The sequence below is a fragment of the Pleurodeles waltl genome, chromosome 8 (assembly GCF_031143425.1).
Source record: "Pleurodeles waltl isolate 20211129_DDA chromosome 8, aPleWal1.hap1.20221129, whole genome shotgun sequence".
Lineage (NCBI taxonomy): Eukaryota > Metazoa > Chordata > Amphibia > Caudata > Salamandridae > Pleurodeles > Pleurodeles waltl.
Window position 1 is genome coordinate 161,829,360 of NC_090447.1, and position 14,490 is coordinate 161,843,849.

The 14,490-nt window shown below is 43.6% G+C and overlaps 1 protein-coding gene across 4 annotated transcripts in view; it reads right to left on the minus strand.

Annotated features, from left to right (window-relative positions):
• Positions 1-14,490, minus strand: part of GRM5 (glutamate metabotropic receptor 5) — a 1,150,672-nt gene that overhangs the window by 443,662 nt on the left and 692,520 nt on the right. For all 4 annotated transcript variants that reach the window (XM_069204006.1, XM_069204004.1, XM_069204003.1 and 1 more), the window contains exon 4: positions 5,989-6,224. In XM_069204006.1, coding sequence (XP_069060107.1) covers positions 5,989-6,224 — 236 coding nt within the window. The remainder of the gene's footprint in view (positions 1-5,988; positions 6,225-14,490) is intronic.

Genomic DNA, 14,490 nt, shown 5'->3' on the forward strand with positions numbered 1-14,490 from the left:
AGTACAGCATCATCTGCATATAATAAAACTGGAAGCAATCTCTGACCCATCTTTGGCACATCCTTCCCATTTTTTATCAAAAAGTCATAGAGCCCATTTTTATATATCAAAAAAAGAAAGGGGGCCAGAATGCATCCCTGTCTTACTCCCCTAAAAAAGGGAATCGGGCGGTTCTCTGTCCCGATGGGCCAAACTGAACTGAAACCTTTAAATCCATATGAAGGCACTTTATAAGCTCCAATAGAGTCACGTCACATCCCAAGGTTTCCATGATTTGCCACAACTTCTCCCTATTTACAAAGTCAAATGCGCTGGATAAGTCAATAAAAGCCATATGAATTGGCTCCCTTTTGGCAGTTACATATTTGCTAAGAATGAGATGCAAGTTTAATACTTGCTCAACTGTATCCAAACCGGGTCTAAAACCAAATTAAATCGGAGATAAAATTTGTGTCTAACACCCAATCCACCAGACGGGATAAAATCACACTGCCCAGAATCTTGGCCGTAGAGTCAATCAAAGATATTGGTCTGTAATAGGAAGGATCTTGTCTATTGCCCTTTTTAAAGATAGGTATAATAGTTGCCAGTTTCCAAGAAGGGGTTATATTACCTATAACAGCACTTCGTAGGACATTTGTAACTAAGGGGCCGCAAAGATTAGGCATAGATTTGAAAACATTGATGGGAACACCATCAGGGCCAGGAGCCTTCCCTTGTTTTGAACGATTAATGGCTCCAAGGATCTCATGTAGATCAAATGAAATATCAATGGCATTTATATTGGGGTCTGTGTTGATCCGGTTGGTAATATTATCCTCCCTGGTCAAAAAGTCATTATCTGGATCAAATACTTTCCTAAAGTGGTTCAACCAAACTTCTTCTGCAAAAAGACAATCATCAACCTTAGTGTTACTGTCCGAGAAATAAGGATGATTAACCACCTTCCAAAATTTTGAAATATCCTTCAGATCGGACGCAGCCTGTAGCTCTTCCCTCGCCTTAGACCTTATCTCTGATTTCCTTTTTTCCAAGGTGGCCTTATACTCAGCCCTAGCTGATTTAATTAAGAAACGGGAAGGAGGAACTGATTTAAGGGCATCTTTTAGTTTTTTGTGAGCAGTTGAACACGCAGAATCAAACCATCTGTGTGCGGGCAAACCCATAGTAGGCCTGTCCACCACAAGGGCATGCGAAATAGCATTACTTAATAGTTCAAATTCTTGAACTATATGATCATGGTCAGACTGCTGAGATAAACATATGTTAATGGAGTCAAATCTAGATCTTATAATTTCTTGATTGAAAGTCGTTGGGTTTATTTTGTCCCAATTCAGGCGTAGGAAAAGTGCTGTTTCTTCTCAATCCCTTATCCCTAGATACCTGATCTATAATTAAATCTAGGTTAATACACAAGGGATTGTGGTCACTGGCACAGTGAGGGATTATTTTAAAATCACAGATTAAATGATAATCTTGGGAGCCAATATGAATGAAGTCAATAGTACTCCCCTTCGCATTCCCTGTGAATGTTGGAACATTTTAAAGAGTCTAGTGCCACTTTCTCCCTAACATGAACCAAATCAAAATTACATAAAAAGGAGTTCAGAGCTTCTCCTTCAGTTAAATGATTAAAGTGGATTAGCGACTCTCTGCCTTCAGTGGGAATAGCACACAATTCTAAATGTTCCTGACAGCATAAGGGAGTATTAAAATCACCGACCCATAAGACTACTAAATCTTCATCCTGTGATTCAGTGGAAGAATCAATAAAATCCACAACGTCCTCTAACATTCCTTTAAGGAGACCACGTGGGGCACTGTTGTAAAAATGTTTAATCAAAATACCTTTACACCCCCTAATGGATAGTAAAACAATCATAAAATAAGGTGAAGACCAAATTAAGGAAGCCTTCAATGATGGTAGTTGTAAGGATACAAGCACTAAAAGACCTCCCCATGCTCTTCCCATTGAGGAAGTTAATGCCGGCTGGTAAAGAGTTGTATACCCATCCAAAAGGAACATATCTTTTGACCAAGTTTCCTGTAAACAGATTATGTCAAAAGATGATATAAAACTCGTCCAGTCTGGGTTATTTATTTTAGATCGAAGCCCCGCAATATTCCAACTGATCAAAGATATGGGCTTTGGTCCTGAGTGTAACGCCAATTTATCAGTATTTTTTAAATGGAGGGTATCAAAAATGGTCTCTCTTTCTTCCTGTATAAATTCATCTTGGTCGTCGTCAGTTATTAATCTCAACAAATTTATTGGACCCGGACTTGCGATGACCGTGAGTCAATCATTCTCGTCAAGAAAATTAAAGGCCAAAGGACAATTGCTAGTGGGAACATTCACCTGCGCAAATGGCCTAGCTGGAAATAAGCTGTGGTTGCTAGGGAAAGCACTAGAGCATTGTGGAAAAAGGGAATGGTCATTGAAATGGCACAGGGAGTGTATTTGGATCCCATTATCTAAAAAGTTAGAGTAGTCTAAATTTGCTAAAAGGTGATCAACTGAACACGGGTTAGCAAAATTGATTACAACACCAGTCCCCATCATCCATATTTCTTCGGTGGCCAACCTGCTTCACTCTACGCGCCATAAGAATCTTATTATTTGGATGATATTTAACCTTAAATTTAGATTTCAACCAATGAGCAGACTTCCTAATCAAAGCTTGGGTTTCTTCTTTTTTGTTACTATCCAAAGGAGGCACGTTTGTTAACACCAGCACATAAGGAATACAATCAGGAGGTAAGTGCAATACATCTACTTGATTAATGGATTTATTTGATAGTGGAAGGTTTGGGCCAAGGGAGATAATATCTTTTGGGATTGCTTGCGGCAGCTTGATCACAGCATTACCTTGGCCAGATATAGCCAAAGATTTGGCCATGAGTGTGCCGGAACTTTGAGATAAATTTTCCTTTGATGCCACATCCCGGCGAGGTACGTTTCCCTCACTTGATACTCCCGAATTGGATAACTGGGCAAGAGTACTAAGCACATTGTTACAAAAACAGTCAAGTTTTTTTAGTAATCATGGTAATAAGTGGGAAACGGCCTTAAGGCCGACTCCCGAACAACGAAGTCCTGGATAACGAAAGCGGAACACCGCTTTCCTTAACCACGACTTCGTTATTTTGTGCCTTAACCACGCATGTGCTGAACAACGCACATGCGTGGTTAAGGCACAAACAAGGGAGTCCGCTGAGGAGGACGACGCAACGATTCAGGTAAGTGGGGCGGGGTTGGGGGGTTGGGGTTTAAGTTTTAGGGCCGGGGGTGGGGGGCTGGGGTATTTTGTGTTTTTGGGGCGGAGTGGGGGGTTGGGGTTTAAGTTTTAGGGCCGGGGGTGGGGGGCCGGGGCATTTTGTGTTTTAGGGGCGAGGGGCGGGGGGCGGGGTTTAAGTTTTAGGGCCGGGGGTGGGAGGTCGGGGTATTTTCTGTTTTTGGGCCGGGGGCGGGGGTGGGGGGTCTGGGTTTAAGTTTTAGGGCCGGGTCGGGTATTTTCTGGTTTAGGGTCGGGGCGGGGGTGGGGGCTCTGGGTTTAAGTTTCAGGGCCGGGCGTGGGGGGTCGGGGTATTTTCTGTTTTAGGGGTGGGGGGTGGGGTGGGGGGGTTGGGTTTTAAGTTTTAGGGCCGGGGGTCGGGGTATTTTCTGTTTGGGGTGTGGGGGTGGGGGATGGGGGGTCGGGTTTTTAGGTTTAGGGCCAGGGTTGGGGGGTCGGGGTATTTTTTGGTTTAGGGGCTGGGGTGGGGGGTCGGGGTTTTAGGTTTAGGGCCGGGGGTGGTGGGGTCGGGGTATTTTCTGGTTTAGGGGCGGGGGTGCGGGTTGGGGTTTTAGGTTTTAGGGGTGGGTTGGGGGTCGGGTAATTTTAGGGGCGGGGTGGGGGGTTGGGGTAGTTTAGGTTTAGGGGCAGGGTGGGGGGCTCGGAGTAGTTTTAGGGGTGGGGGTTGGGGTACTTTAGGTTTCAGGGATGGGGTGGGGGTTGGGGTTTTAGGTTTTGGGGGTACAGTGGGGGTCAGTTTTAGGGGTGGGGGGGTTGGGGTTTTGGGGGTGGGTTGGGGGGTCGGGTAATTTTAGGGGCGGGGTTGGGGGGTTTAGGTTTAGGGGCAGGGTGGGGGGCTTGGGGTAGTTTTAGTGGTGGGGGTACTTTAGGTTTCAGGGATGGGGTGGGGGTTGGGGTTGTTTTAGGTTTTGGGGGTAGGGTGGGGGTCAGTTTTAGGGACGGGCGGGGGTAGTTTTAGGGGCAAGGGTGGGGGGTTGGTGTGGTTTTAGGGGGGGGCGTGGTAATTTTTAGGGGTGGGGTGGGGGGGCCAGGGGTGACGCATGCAGGAACAATGGATGCCTATCACTAATGCCTTTACCAGGAATGCCTTTACAATGAAAAATCGTTGTTAAGGCATTCGTGGTAAAGGCATTAGTGGTAACAACGAGGTCGTTGTTCCGACCTCGTTGTTCTGGCATTCGTTGTTCCGGCAGGCGTCGTTCCGACATACAACCGTAATAAGTTTCTCCTCAAGGGTAGCACAGAAAGATTTAAGTATGGAGTCTATTACACCAGAGGGATCACTGTAAGCATTGTTGCTTTTAGGATGTTCATTTGATGTAACCAAAACAAGTGATTCATTGGGACTAATTGTCAGTGAAATATGAATTCTCTTTTTAGGGCCCAACATCTTTTTTATATTCTTGGACCTTTTACCCGATCTCCTCTTCTTCAATGGGGGGGAAAGCGCAGGGGAGCGTTCAAAGGATGAGTTAACACTTTGAACAGGGGTTTAGGTAGGATTTGTGGGGGCATATCGCACTGTGTAGTATTAATAAACGGAGCCAGTGGAGGTGATCCCTCCTTTGAATTAGTGATTATATGAATAATAGGTTCCAATGGGGGCTGCTGAACAGTTTTTTGAACAGCCCGATCCTTTCTTCAACTTGCTCCAGTTCGGATTCAATAACCCCCATTACAGAGGATAGATAACTGGTAATAGAAGACTGGGCCAAAGAACTAGACCCACCTTCCCCCTTTTGGAGACTGATCTTTCTTTTCCCCATTTTGAATAATAATCACACACGCCTCCTTTAGTAGCTTCCAAGAGAATTTACCCCTGGATAAAAATTAAAATGTTAGGGGGGGGGCCCAGCCCAGCCTCTTCCTGTCGATAACGGGCGAAGGACGGGCCCGCCATTGGCCCGCGCACGTCCCACAGAGCGGAAGCACGATAAATGTTTTAAAGGGGCTCAGAGCCCGCCCCTTCCTCCAGGCACCAAAGTCAGGCAGAGTCAGGCAGCAAACAGCATAACCTTCGTGAGTTTCATTATAATACCTTCCAGTCTTTATTATGAAGCTTAATCTGCTGTACATTTAATTATGAAATGTTATATGATGTTGATTTTACATGTTTACCAGATCCAGAAAGGAGCAACAGAATCTTAAAAGGGATTAACATCACTCCTGGTTCATCAGTCACTAGCACTTTAGATTGAAGATGGAGAAAAAAGCGCTACATTTTAGGAAAGGGTAGGAAGGAAATATAACGCCTCCTTATTAGACACGCTGCTTTGTATGGTTGAGCTATTGACTGTCAATATTTCTACAACTTAATTTAAAAAAAGGGTGATGTGTTAAAAACAAATCTTGGCATTCAATTTTGGTTCAAGGTTAGACAGTGCAATGTTTTCACTCTTTTGTTAACCAAAAGCCTTAAGCTATATACATCAACTGGTGATCCAAATCACAAGGAAACTACTGCCAATGTCCAAAAAAATAACTACTCCAAATATTACTTTTAGCTGTCTGCTTCGAACTATTTGGCAATCAAAAGTTGCTTCTTAACTATGTTCACACACATAAACTCTGCAAGTTTCAGTTTGATTTTCTAAACTAACTCTTTTTGTGGAGGGAAGTATAAACAAACCTTTTATTATAATCCTAATTCTGCATGGATTTGTAAAGAAAAAAAAAGTGTATAATTTCTTACTGTTGCAGGTTTTGTTGAACTTCGGGTTTTCCTGGGCATATCCTTTCAGCTTGCACTGGAACCTGTGCTGCCAGAATTCTTGGAACCAGGGGTTTCGGTGATTGGTCTCGGGCCGCAGCTGCAGGTAGTAATCGTCGAACCATTTCACATCGGGAGACTGGAGTTTGATGGTTATCCCACCGACAGCTTCACGCTGGTACCCATCTGTGACATCATACCTGTCGGCCCAGCCGTCACTGTGGAGACAAAGACTGAGGGTCAGAACTTGCCTGCAAAGGGCAATTATTCACGGTAAGTGACGCTTCAGTACGTGACAGCAATTGTCCTTTCTGGTGTATTAAAATGTGAGTATGGCTGATGGTGGAGAAGGCAACAGAGATGTGAAAGGTCACCTAAATTGTAACAAATAAAGGGTAAAGGAGTTCGGTTAGATCAGGCAGGGATAGGGAAGAGGGGAGGTTTTAATGTCGACAATGCACCATTCACTCTGGGTTGCAAAGAACAAGCCTACCCGTTGAAACTTACAGTGGCTAATTGCTTTTGGACACGAGAGGGGGCAAACAGGCCCATGTTACATTCAGCTGAACTCTATTGGAAAGTTTTGCGAAATGTGATCCTAGTTCAATGAATATGGAAGACTCAAATGGGGAGCCAAATAAAACCTTCTGATTTACAACATAGAAACGCAAAAACAGATAAAGAATAACTCACAAATAATGCGTTCAAAAATGCCTAGTTATTTTAGAAAGTCCAAAGTTTTGAAACCGTTCATTCGAATTGCCCCAACACGTGTCTTTTAAATTATGAATCGCTTTACTGTGGCTCTGCATCACTTTTTCCCAAGTGATATCTAGTTCGGTTTGAATGAATAATTCCATTTGTTTTTCTGCCCTTTCCAATAGCGCTGATATTTGTGGCACCTCCGCCGCGCTGAGGTATCTCCTTTTGCATAGCATCTCATTAATGTGATGTTGTTTTATTGTGTCACCCCAGCTTTACCTTCAGCTTCTCCAGTACCTGCTACTCTCCCTTTGAATGCCTTCTATTTTTCTTTATATCTTTCATCAAACCTTTTTAACTGTTTGCAATGATCGCCTCGTTTTCTGTAATATTAATCCTACTTTGACCGACTTTCCTTTCTCTGGTTTAATTTCACATTTTCCAGCTGTTACCCGATATACAACTGTTTACAAGAAAGTAAAGCATTACAACACAAATACTTTTATATAAGTTATCCCGTTGACAATTCCGGAAACAAAGCATGATGCGAGGGTCACAGGAGGATGGATGCGGATTGGGTTAAACTATTCTGGACTGGAGGGGGATATTGAATGGAATGACTGAATGTGTGATAAATTCCATATGCCCACTTTGTACCTCAATACTTTTTTGGACACGCTGCTTTTTGACATCAGCTACTTTCTGAAGAAGTGTCAAGAATATATGCTCTTGATAAATATACTAATAGTGCAGCCTCTGTCAGGGGCGCAACTAGCCCCAAACTTTGTGGCCGGGGCTGACATTTTAAACGTGGGGGCAGAGCGAACATCAAAGTCAAAATTACACTTAGGGTCTCCCTTCAGTGTTAAATACTCCATCGTATGGAGAAGGTTGTGCTTCAGTTTCTAGGCCAATCAATCAGTAGCAATTTGTTCTTTCTAAACACATTAAGGGTATTTGGAAAGGGCTTAAAACATATTTTCTCTGTATATGGCATAATTCACCTCCCCTTAAACCTGCGCCCTGTATTTTCTTTTAAATTAGTGGCCAGTTCTATTCCTATGTCATCCATTAGAATACAATACCTTTACAGTATTTGTAGGGTGGAATGTACACAAGATAACTGCATTGCTGCCTTGGGCAAGATGCCTCATGTCCAGGCTCTCAACCACACAGAATGTAGAAAATGTGCACCCTGGTACTACATTGTAACGCTAAGTTCCGGTTAGCATCAAATGGACTTGATTTTGATATGCTTTGGCAGTCCAAAAACCTTAAATGGAAACCACGTTTGGAAAGCTATCGGATGTAAAACAACACAAAGCACTAAAACTGAGCAAGAGGTGTAAGTACACAAGATTCCCCCATAGCAAAGAGTGAATACCCAAAAGTGCAACATTCCATTGAATACTGATAGATGCAGATTATGAAATAGTGATAGTAGCTGTGAAAATATCTGCTATGGTGCATGAAGAATAACTCATCTACTATTAAGTTCTGAAAGTGTTACATATGTGTTATTGATGGCATAGTGAGTGTAATTCAGTAGGATTTTTCTAAAAGGTGAAAGGATCGTGTAATAGTAGAAAATCTGTACTTTGTGCAGCAAGAAGATACTCCTTTAGAGTGGCCCAGCTTCAGGTTTCTATCAGAGGAAGTAGTGGCTACACATTTATCTTCTATGAAATTAAGTTCCTCTGACGAGCCCCTACACACACATGCGGTGCTCAAAATCTTGCTCCTTTAGTGACAGGAAAGATCACTGAGCTGCTTAAACTCTTACTTCTACCTGGCGCAGGCCTCATAGAAGCAAGATGCATTCACCACACTACTATAAAAAAACAACCTGGGTGCATCTGATATAAGAAAATAATCTTTGGATAAGACATCTACTAGTCTTTGGAAAAAATAGAAAAGCTTTTAGGTAAACAGCTGTCCATGGTCCTGGAAGAAGGCTGTTAGACCTGTCAGCCTTAGCGTGGTCTTCCTCTAAACGTTTTGCCTTATGTCTCCATTTTTGCTGAAAGCTTATTTGTTGGTTTTAGGACTCTATACACTTTACCACAAATAACCAGAGCTAAAGAGCATGTGCTCCTTCCCTAAAATAGGGTAATATTGTCTGACACCCACTTTGCACATTTGATTTTCTTACAAGTCCGAGTAAAGTGGTACTACATGTGTCCAGGGCTGGTAAATTAAATGCTACTGGCGGGCTTGTAGCACTAATTGTGCCACCCATTTAAGTTGCCTGTCAAACCTTTCCTGGGCCTGTCAGTGTAGCCTGTGTGTGCAGTTTTAAACTGACATTTTGACCTAGCAAATTAAACCATTTCCCAAAAACAAACCTTCCTTTTTAATACATATGAGTCACCCCTAGTGTAGGTCCAAAACCGCCCATCAGGCAGGGTGCAGTTTAATCAAAAAGTTGGACATGTACTTTTAAGTTTTACATTTCCTAGTAGTGAAAACTCTTAAATTCGTTTTTCACTACTGCAATGCCTTCCTCTCCCATAAAATAACATTGGATTATCTTATTACATTTAATAAGTGATCACTTTCAATTGGGAGCAGGAAGGACTGTTTGGTGTCTAATGAAACGTAACTTAAAACCCTCTGTAACGCTCTCTAGTGGTAAGGCTGGGTTTTAAGTCATAATTCTAAAAATGCAGTTTTAGAAAGTTGGCATTTACTTGTCCCAACCATTTGGTGCCTGCCACTTGGGTCACATAACTAGGTGTAGCTGGCAGTTGGTCTTTGTGTATTACTCCCTGGCAGTTAGTCAAAGGAGGGATAGGTGTTGGCAGGATGGGCCATCTCTAACTTGATGGAAGGGAAGGAGCTGCCACCTACCACACTTACACATCAGAAAGACTGTGCCTAAGCACGCTCGCAAAGGGTTTCACACCAGTGTTTGGTGCCCCCAGACAAGTTATGACTGAGGCTGGGAGGCAGGAACTTGAAAACACCTTTGGAGGGTGGAGGCATATAGAACTTTCTTCTACTTCAAAGCTGACAACAGGTATATCTACTGGACCCCGAAACCCAACTCTTCAGTAGACCTAGAGCTGTGGAAGACTCAGAGGGACTGCTGTGCTGATCTGCTGTAAAAAGGACTGCTGCTCTGTTGCTGTGCTGCCTGAGTAAAAAGGACCAGACCTGCATCTTGAACCCATGACCACCAGAGTGACTCCAAGGGCTAGTTGACTGGCCTCCTGATCGAAGCCTCAGGGACAGAAAAGGCTCCTGTCACGTAGGTTCTCACTAGGGCAATGAGGATACTGGATTTGGGTGGTAGGATCGCCTAGGTTGTGGGTAGTGAGTACAATTCCACACCAGGTGAAACCTGTCAGCCTAATCTGGGGTTTCCGGCTAACTAGCAGCATCCCATCTCTGACCGAGATAATTGTGGCAACCGAGCTAATGGTAAGATAGACTCCCCAGGGAATCGTGGTTCATCAGATCGTATCCCGTTCTCTCAGTTACTAAAATCTCAGTCAGGCAAAGACAGCAGAGGCAGAATATATTTAAATAAGCCATTATTAAAATATCTGCATCCTACATAATAGCATATGCACAGCAATGACGAGAATAATAAAAGACAATAGGAGCAGGCATGTGACTAAAAATTTAAAACACAAGAACAATCCTACATGCTGTCTATTCACGGGAGTCGATCTATAGTCCCTCACACACCCTCCGTGTGAGCACAGCATACTAAGCCTAATCTCCGCTTCAGGTTTACCCCTGGGAGAACATCATCCATCATACCTGAAGAAAGGGCCTGATGTCTAAAGAGACATCGTCCACATCTTGATCAGGGCTCCGTCATCTAAGCAGATAGCTGTAGTGAAGCTTGCAGCAAACAGTCATGGTCATCTGGCTGTAATCACCCTTTAACGTGCTTGGGACTAAGGGGTGTTAAAAAATAAATAGCTGACATTTTAAGAAATGGTCCCCACGTATGAGTGTGTGTTTTTCTGTGAATGCTGGAGACACAGCATACCACGTTTGTCGGCAACCCTATCTGACTGTAGCCTTGGAGAAAGCACAATGTGAACTATATGTCCTACTAGGAACACAATGCTTTCCTAGGTGAAAGAACAATAGGATAAAGAGAAATAAAACAGCACCACAAATGAAGCTATTGCTAGAAAAATAAAGCAATGCTGAATAAAATGTAAATGGGATAAAGTGCACAGCTGCAGGCCTAGTTAGCTAAAGCAACGTGCTCAGAACATGGCTAAAATTGCTGCACAACACTCCAATCACCTTGGACCCAGCAAATGGACTCTGTCTGCTGTGAGCCTTGCCCCAAGTGATGACACTCAAGTTCTGGAGTTTTGGAAGTGCTCCTGAAGGTGCTCTACTAACCCAGATAACGACTTTTCGGCAGAACCAATGCAGCACAATGCATCTCCTCACAGATCTGCATCGGAATCGCTGCTGTGCGATACATCCCCAATACAGAACTTCACATTGCAAGTTTCTGTTGACGGCATCTTCGAGGATGATGCAGGACCTCGCATAGCATGCCCCGTCAACAGCGTTATCGGAACCAGTGCTGCATGATGCATCTCCAATGCTGGACTTCACATCGCAAGTTCTGTCACTAGCATCATTGATGATGCATTCCAGACCACAGCTTCATTAAAACTGAGGCTGCACTATGCTTCTTCAACACAGGATCTCTCCATGCTCCACAACCAGGATTTTAGGTACTTTGCTCAGCGGGCCTAACTTGTTCGCTGTATCTGCCCTGAGCTCCATTGTGGTGAGCCTGAACTTGTGACTTTGTCCCAGTCCAGCGCGATCAGATGACCACAGTTGCAGCTTTGTTCTTTCAGGCACTATTTTTACATAAATATGTGAAATTGCATTTCTCTGGTTCTACTGACTGATTTTTGTAGTTTTGGTGTAAATTTTACTCTATTTTTCTAAATTGGTGTGTGATTTTTCTTGTATCATGTTGTCAATGTATTACTATTTGAAGTACTGCATAACTACTTTACACATTGGCTCTATGTTAAGCCTAAATGCTTCTGTGCCAGGCTACCAGAGGGTTAAGCCACAAGTTGATTTGGGGTTTGCTTGTGTTTCACCCTGAGAAGAATTGTGGTTGCTGCTTCAGTAGGGCTGACCCCCCCCCCTCAGCCATTAACCCAATTTCCTACAAAGGAAAACTGTTGGCTGACTGTCAGATGGGCCTTTGCCAACAGAGGGGCACAGAAATGGTGCAAGTGTCTGTGACAGATGGCATCAGAGCCATACTAGTTCAAGATGATACAGGTGGAATGATAGTCCTGTATCTCTCTGTTGAGGTGCTGTTGAGAAGATTTTAGAATCTGGGTTCAAATATATGATCTGCAATAGCTTTAGGTTCTTCCTCACTGGTCTCTCACAATTGATTAGATTGACTACGTTTTGGTTGTCATGTGACATGATTATGTGGTGTGCTGCAAGGCTGCCTCTTGTAACGGATGTAATTTAATCTCTGTGTTCAACCTCTGCTTTGCCTTATCAACTCATTTGGATTCCAAGAATTTTCATAAAAGGAAGACACACAGATCATGGTCCAGCTGAAATAAAATAAAAAGTTATGATTTCTGACCCAACTTACATGATTGTCTGGACACTGTTAACCAATGTATGGACCCTAACTTCCTAAACTGTTACGTCGACCAGCTAGAACTCTTCCTTTTTGGTAGCAAAATTTCACTGGAACAATTGTTTATGGCCTTTATCCATAGGGGACCCATCAATCCTTGTGGTAAAGGTCTAACCATTGAGTGTGATTCTTCATGAAAATCTGTCCTTCGCCAATCATATTTCATCTGTTATTAATCCCTGCTTTGAGTTGCTCAACGCACAAAGGAAATTCCTACTCTTCCCTTTAAGTGATTCCTGCACTACTGTAGTATACTCTTATGTTATAGTAAGGGTGGGTACTTTAATTCCCTGAATTTAGGCTTGTTTCCAGCCCACAAAAGAATATGGTTTTGTAACAATTGTAAGGCATAGGTTTCACTGCCTATCATGCAAAGACAGAATCAGGTTAAAACCATCTGCCTTACTCATAACACCTACAGCCAAACAAAAACTGACTCTCACAACCCTCTAATGTTTGCCTATCCACAAAGAATCCTTGAGATCCTTGGGTCATTTCCTACGTGAGATTCCCAGGATAAATGAAGCTTGCAGTTGGGAGGTGGGCATTCCACTTGCAGAAACCTATGCTTTGGAATGAAACTTCCAATCCCCTTCAGACAAACCAAAAATGATCTGGACTTTCAGAAATCAATCAAACCTTTCCTATTTAATTAACTGAGGTGATGGTCATTGCCCCTGCTGTCAGACATGCATGATTTTGCACCAACTTTTTAAGTGTCTTAGTCCACAAAATATATTTACGTTGAGTGATGTTTGAACAAGATGATGAAAGCAAGGTGTGTCTAGTGCAGCTACACATACACAGAGTGTAGTGGAAAATTTGAGAATAGATGCCATTGTGCATATACTGTAGTTAATTTTCAACTGTTGCGTAAAAAAATCATACATAGAGTACCCGCCTATAGGATGCAATGGGAAACCAATGAAATACTTTGCAAAGGGATATAGCACCTTTGCCATTGCAACTATTTGTGGAGGAAGCTTGTCTTTAAATACTGGAGCCACATAGGGCCAGATTAACTAAAAAGTGGAACAGTGCGGTGACAAAATTTGCTGCGCTGTGTCACTTTAGAAACATAGGAGTATTTACTAAATTACAGCGCACCCCTGTGTTCGCCCCTGAGCCTGCGCTAAATTTAGCTGTCAGAGCCAATGTAGATATCCTTCCACCATAGTGCAAGGGTGGCTGGGTTGAGGGGATTGATTGTTAATGTGCAGGAAGGCTGTCCCTTCCTGCACATACACAATCTACAATGGCTGTTAGAAATGGGGTCTCTAGTTGGCAGTCGGTTTGGCCCTGTCTAAGTAGGGACCCTCACACTAATCAGGATAAGAGAGATACCTGCTCAGATAACCCCTGCTCACCTCCTTGGTGGCTTGGCACAAGCAGTCAGGCTTTTCTCAGAAGCAATGTGTAAAGCATTTGAACATAACAGACAGTAACACAGTGAAAACACTACAAAAGGACACCACACCAGTTTTAGAAACATAGCCAATATTTATCTGTGTAAAACAAAAATGATAAAAATCTGGCATGCAGATATAAAGTTATGAATTTTGCACTTAAAAATACAGTTCCTTGAAGTCGAAAGCTCCACCTGGGGCTATCATGGCGTTGCGATCAACAAAACCAACATTTCAGGCCGGCTGCAGCGTTGCGGGCCAGCTACGGTGTCAGGAAGACCCACAAACAGTACCTTTGGATTTGCAGAGCGTCGTTATCCTCATGATGAGATCCGGAGAGTGCCGTCGCCGGCATCGCGGTGACAGTTCCGGAGTCGGTGTGGGGGTCATTGGCCCCTTGAAGTCACACGCAGTGCAGATCGAACTCTGGACTTCTGAAGTCAGGACCGTTGGAGTAGGGCTGCGGTGTAAAATGGGATGATGTGAAATGCAGTGCCTACAGGTCATGGTGCAGGCAGCGGCTCAATGATGGCATCCAGCTGTGTCGGTGAGACCAGGGCTGTGTGAAGCAGGGCGGGCGACGTGCGGTGTCACCAGATCATGGTGCAGGCAGCAGTGTCGTCATTGCTGAAGCGCCGTCATAGGTAGGCCCAAGTCATCGGTGCGACATGGAACAGGCTCCGTGCGGTGTCCAGATGTTGTGGTGCAGGC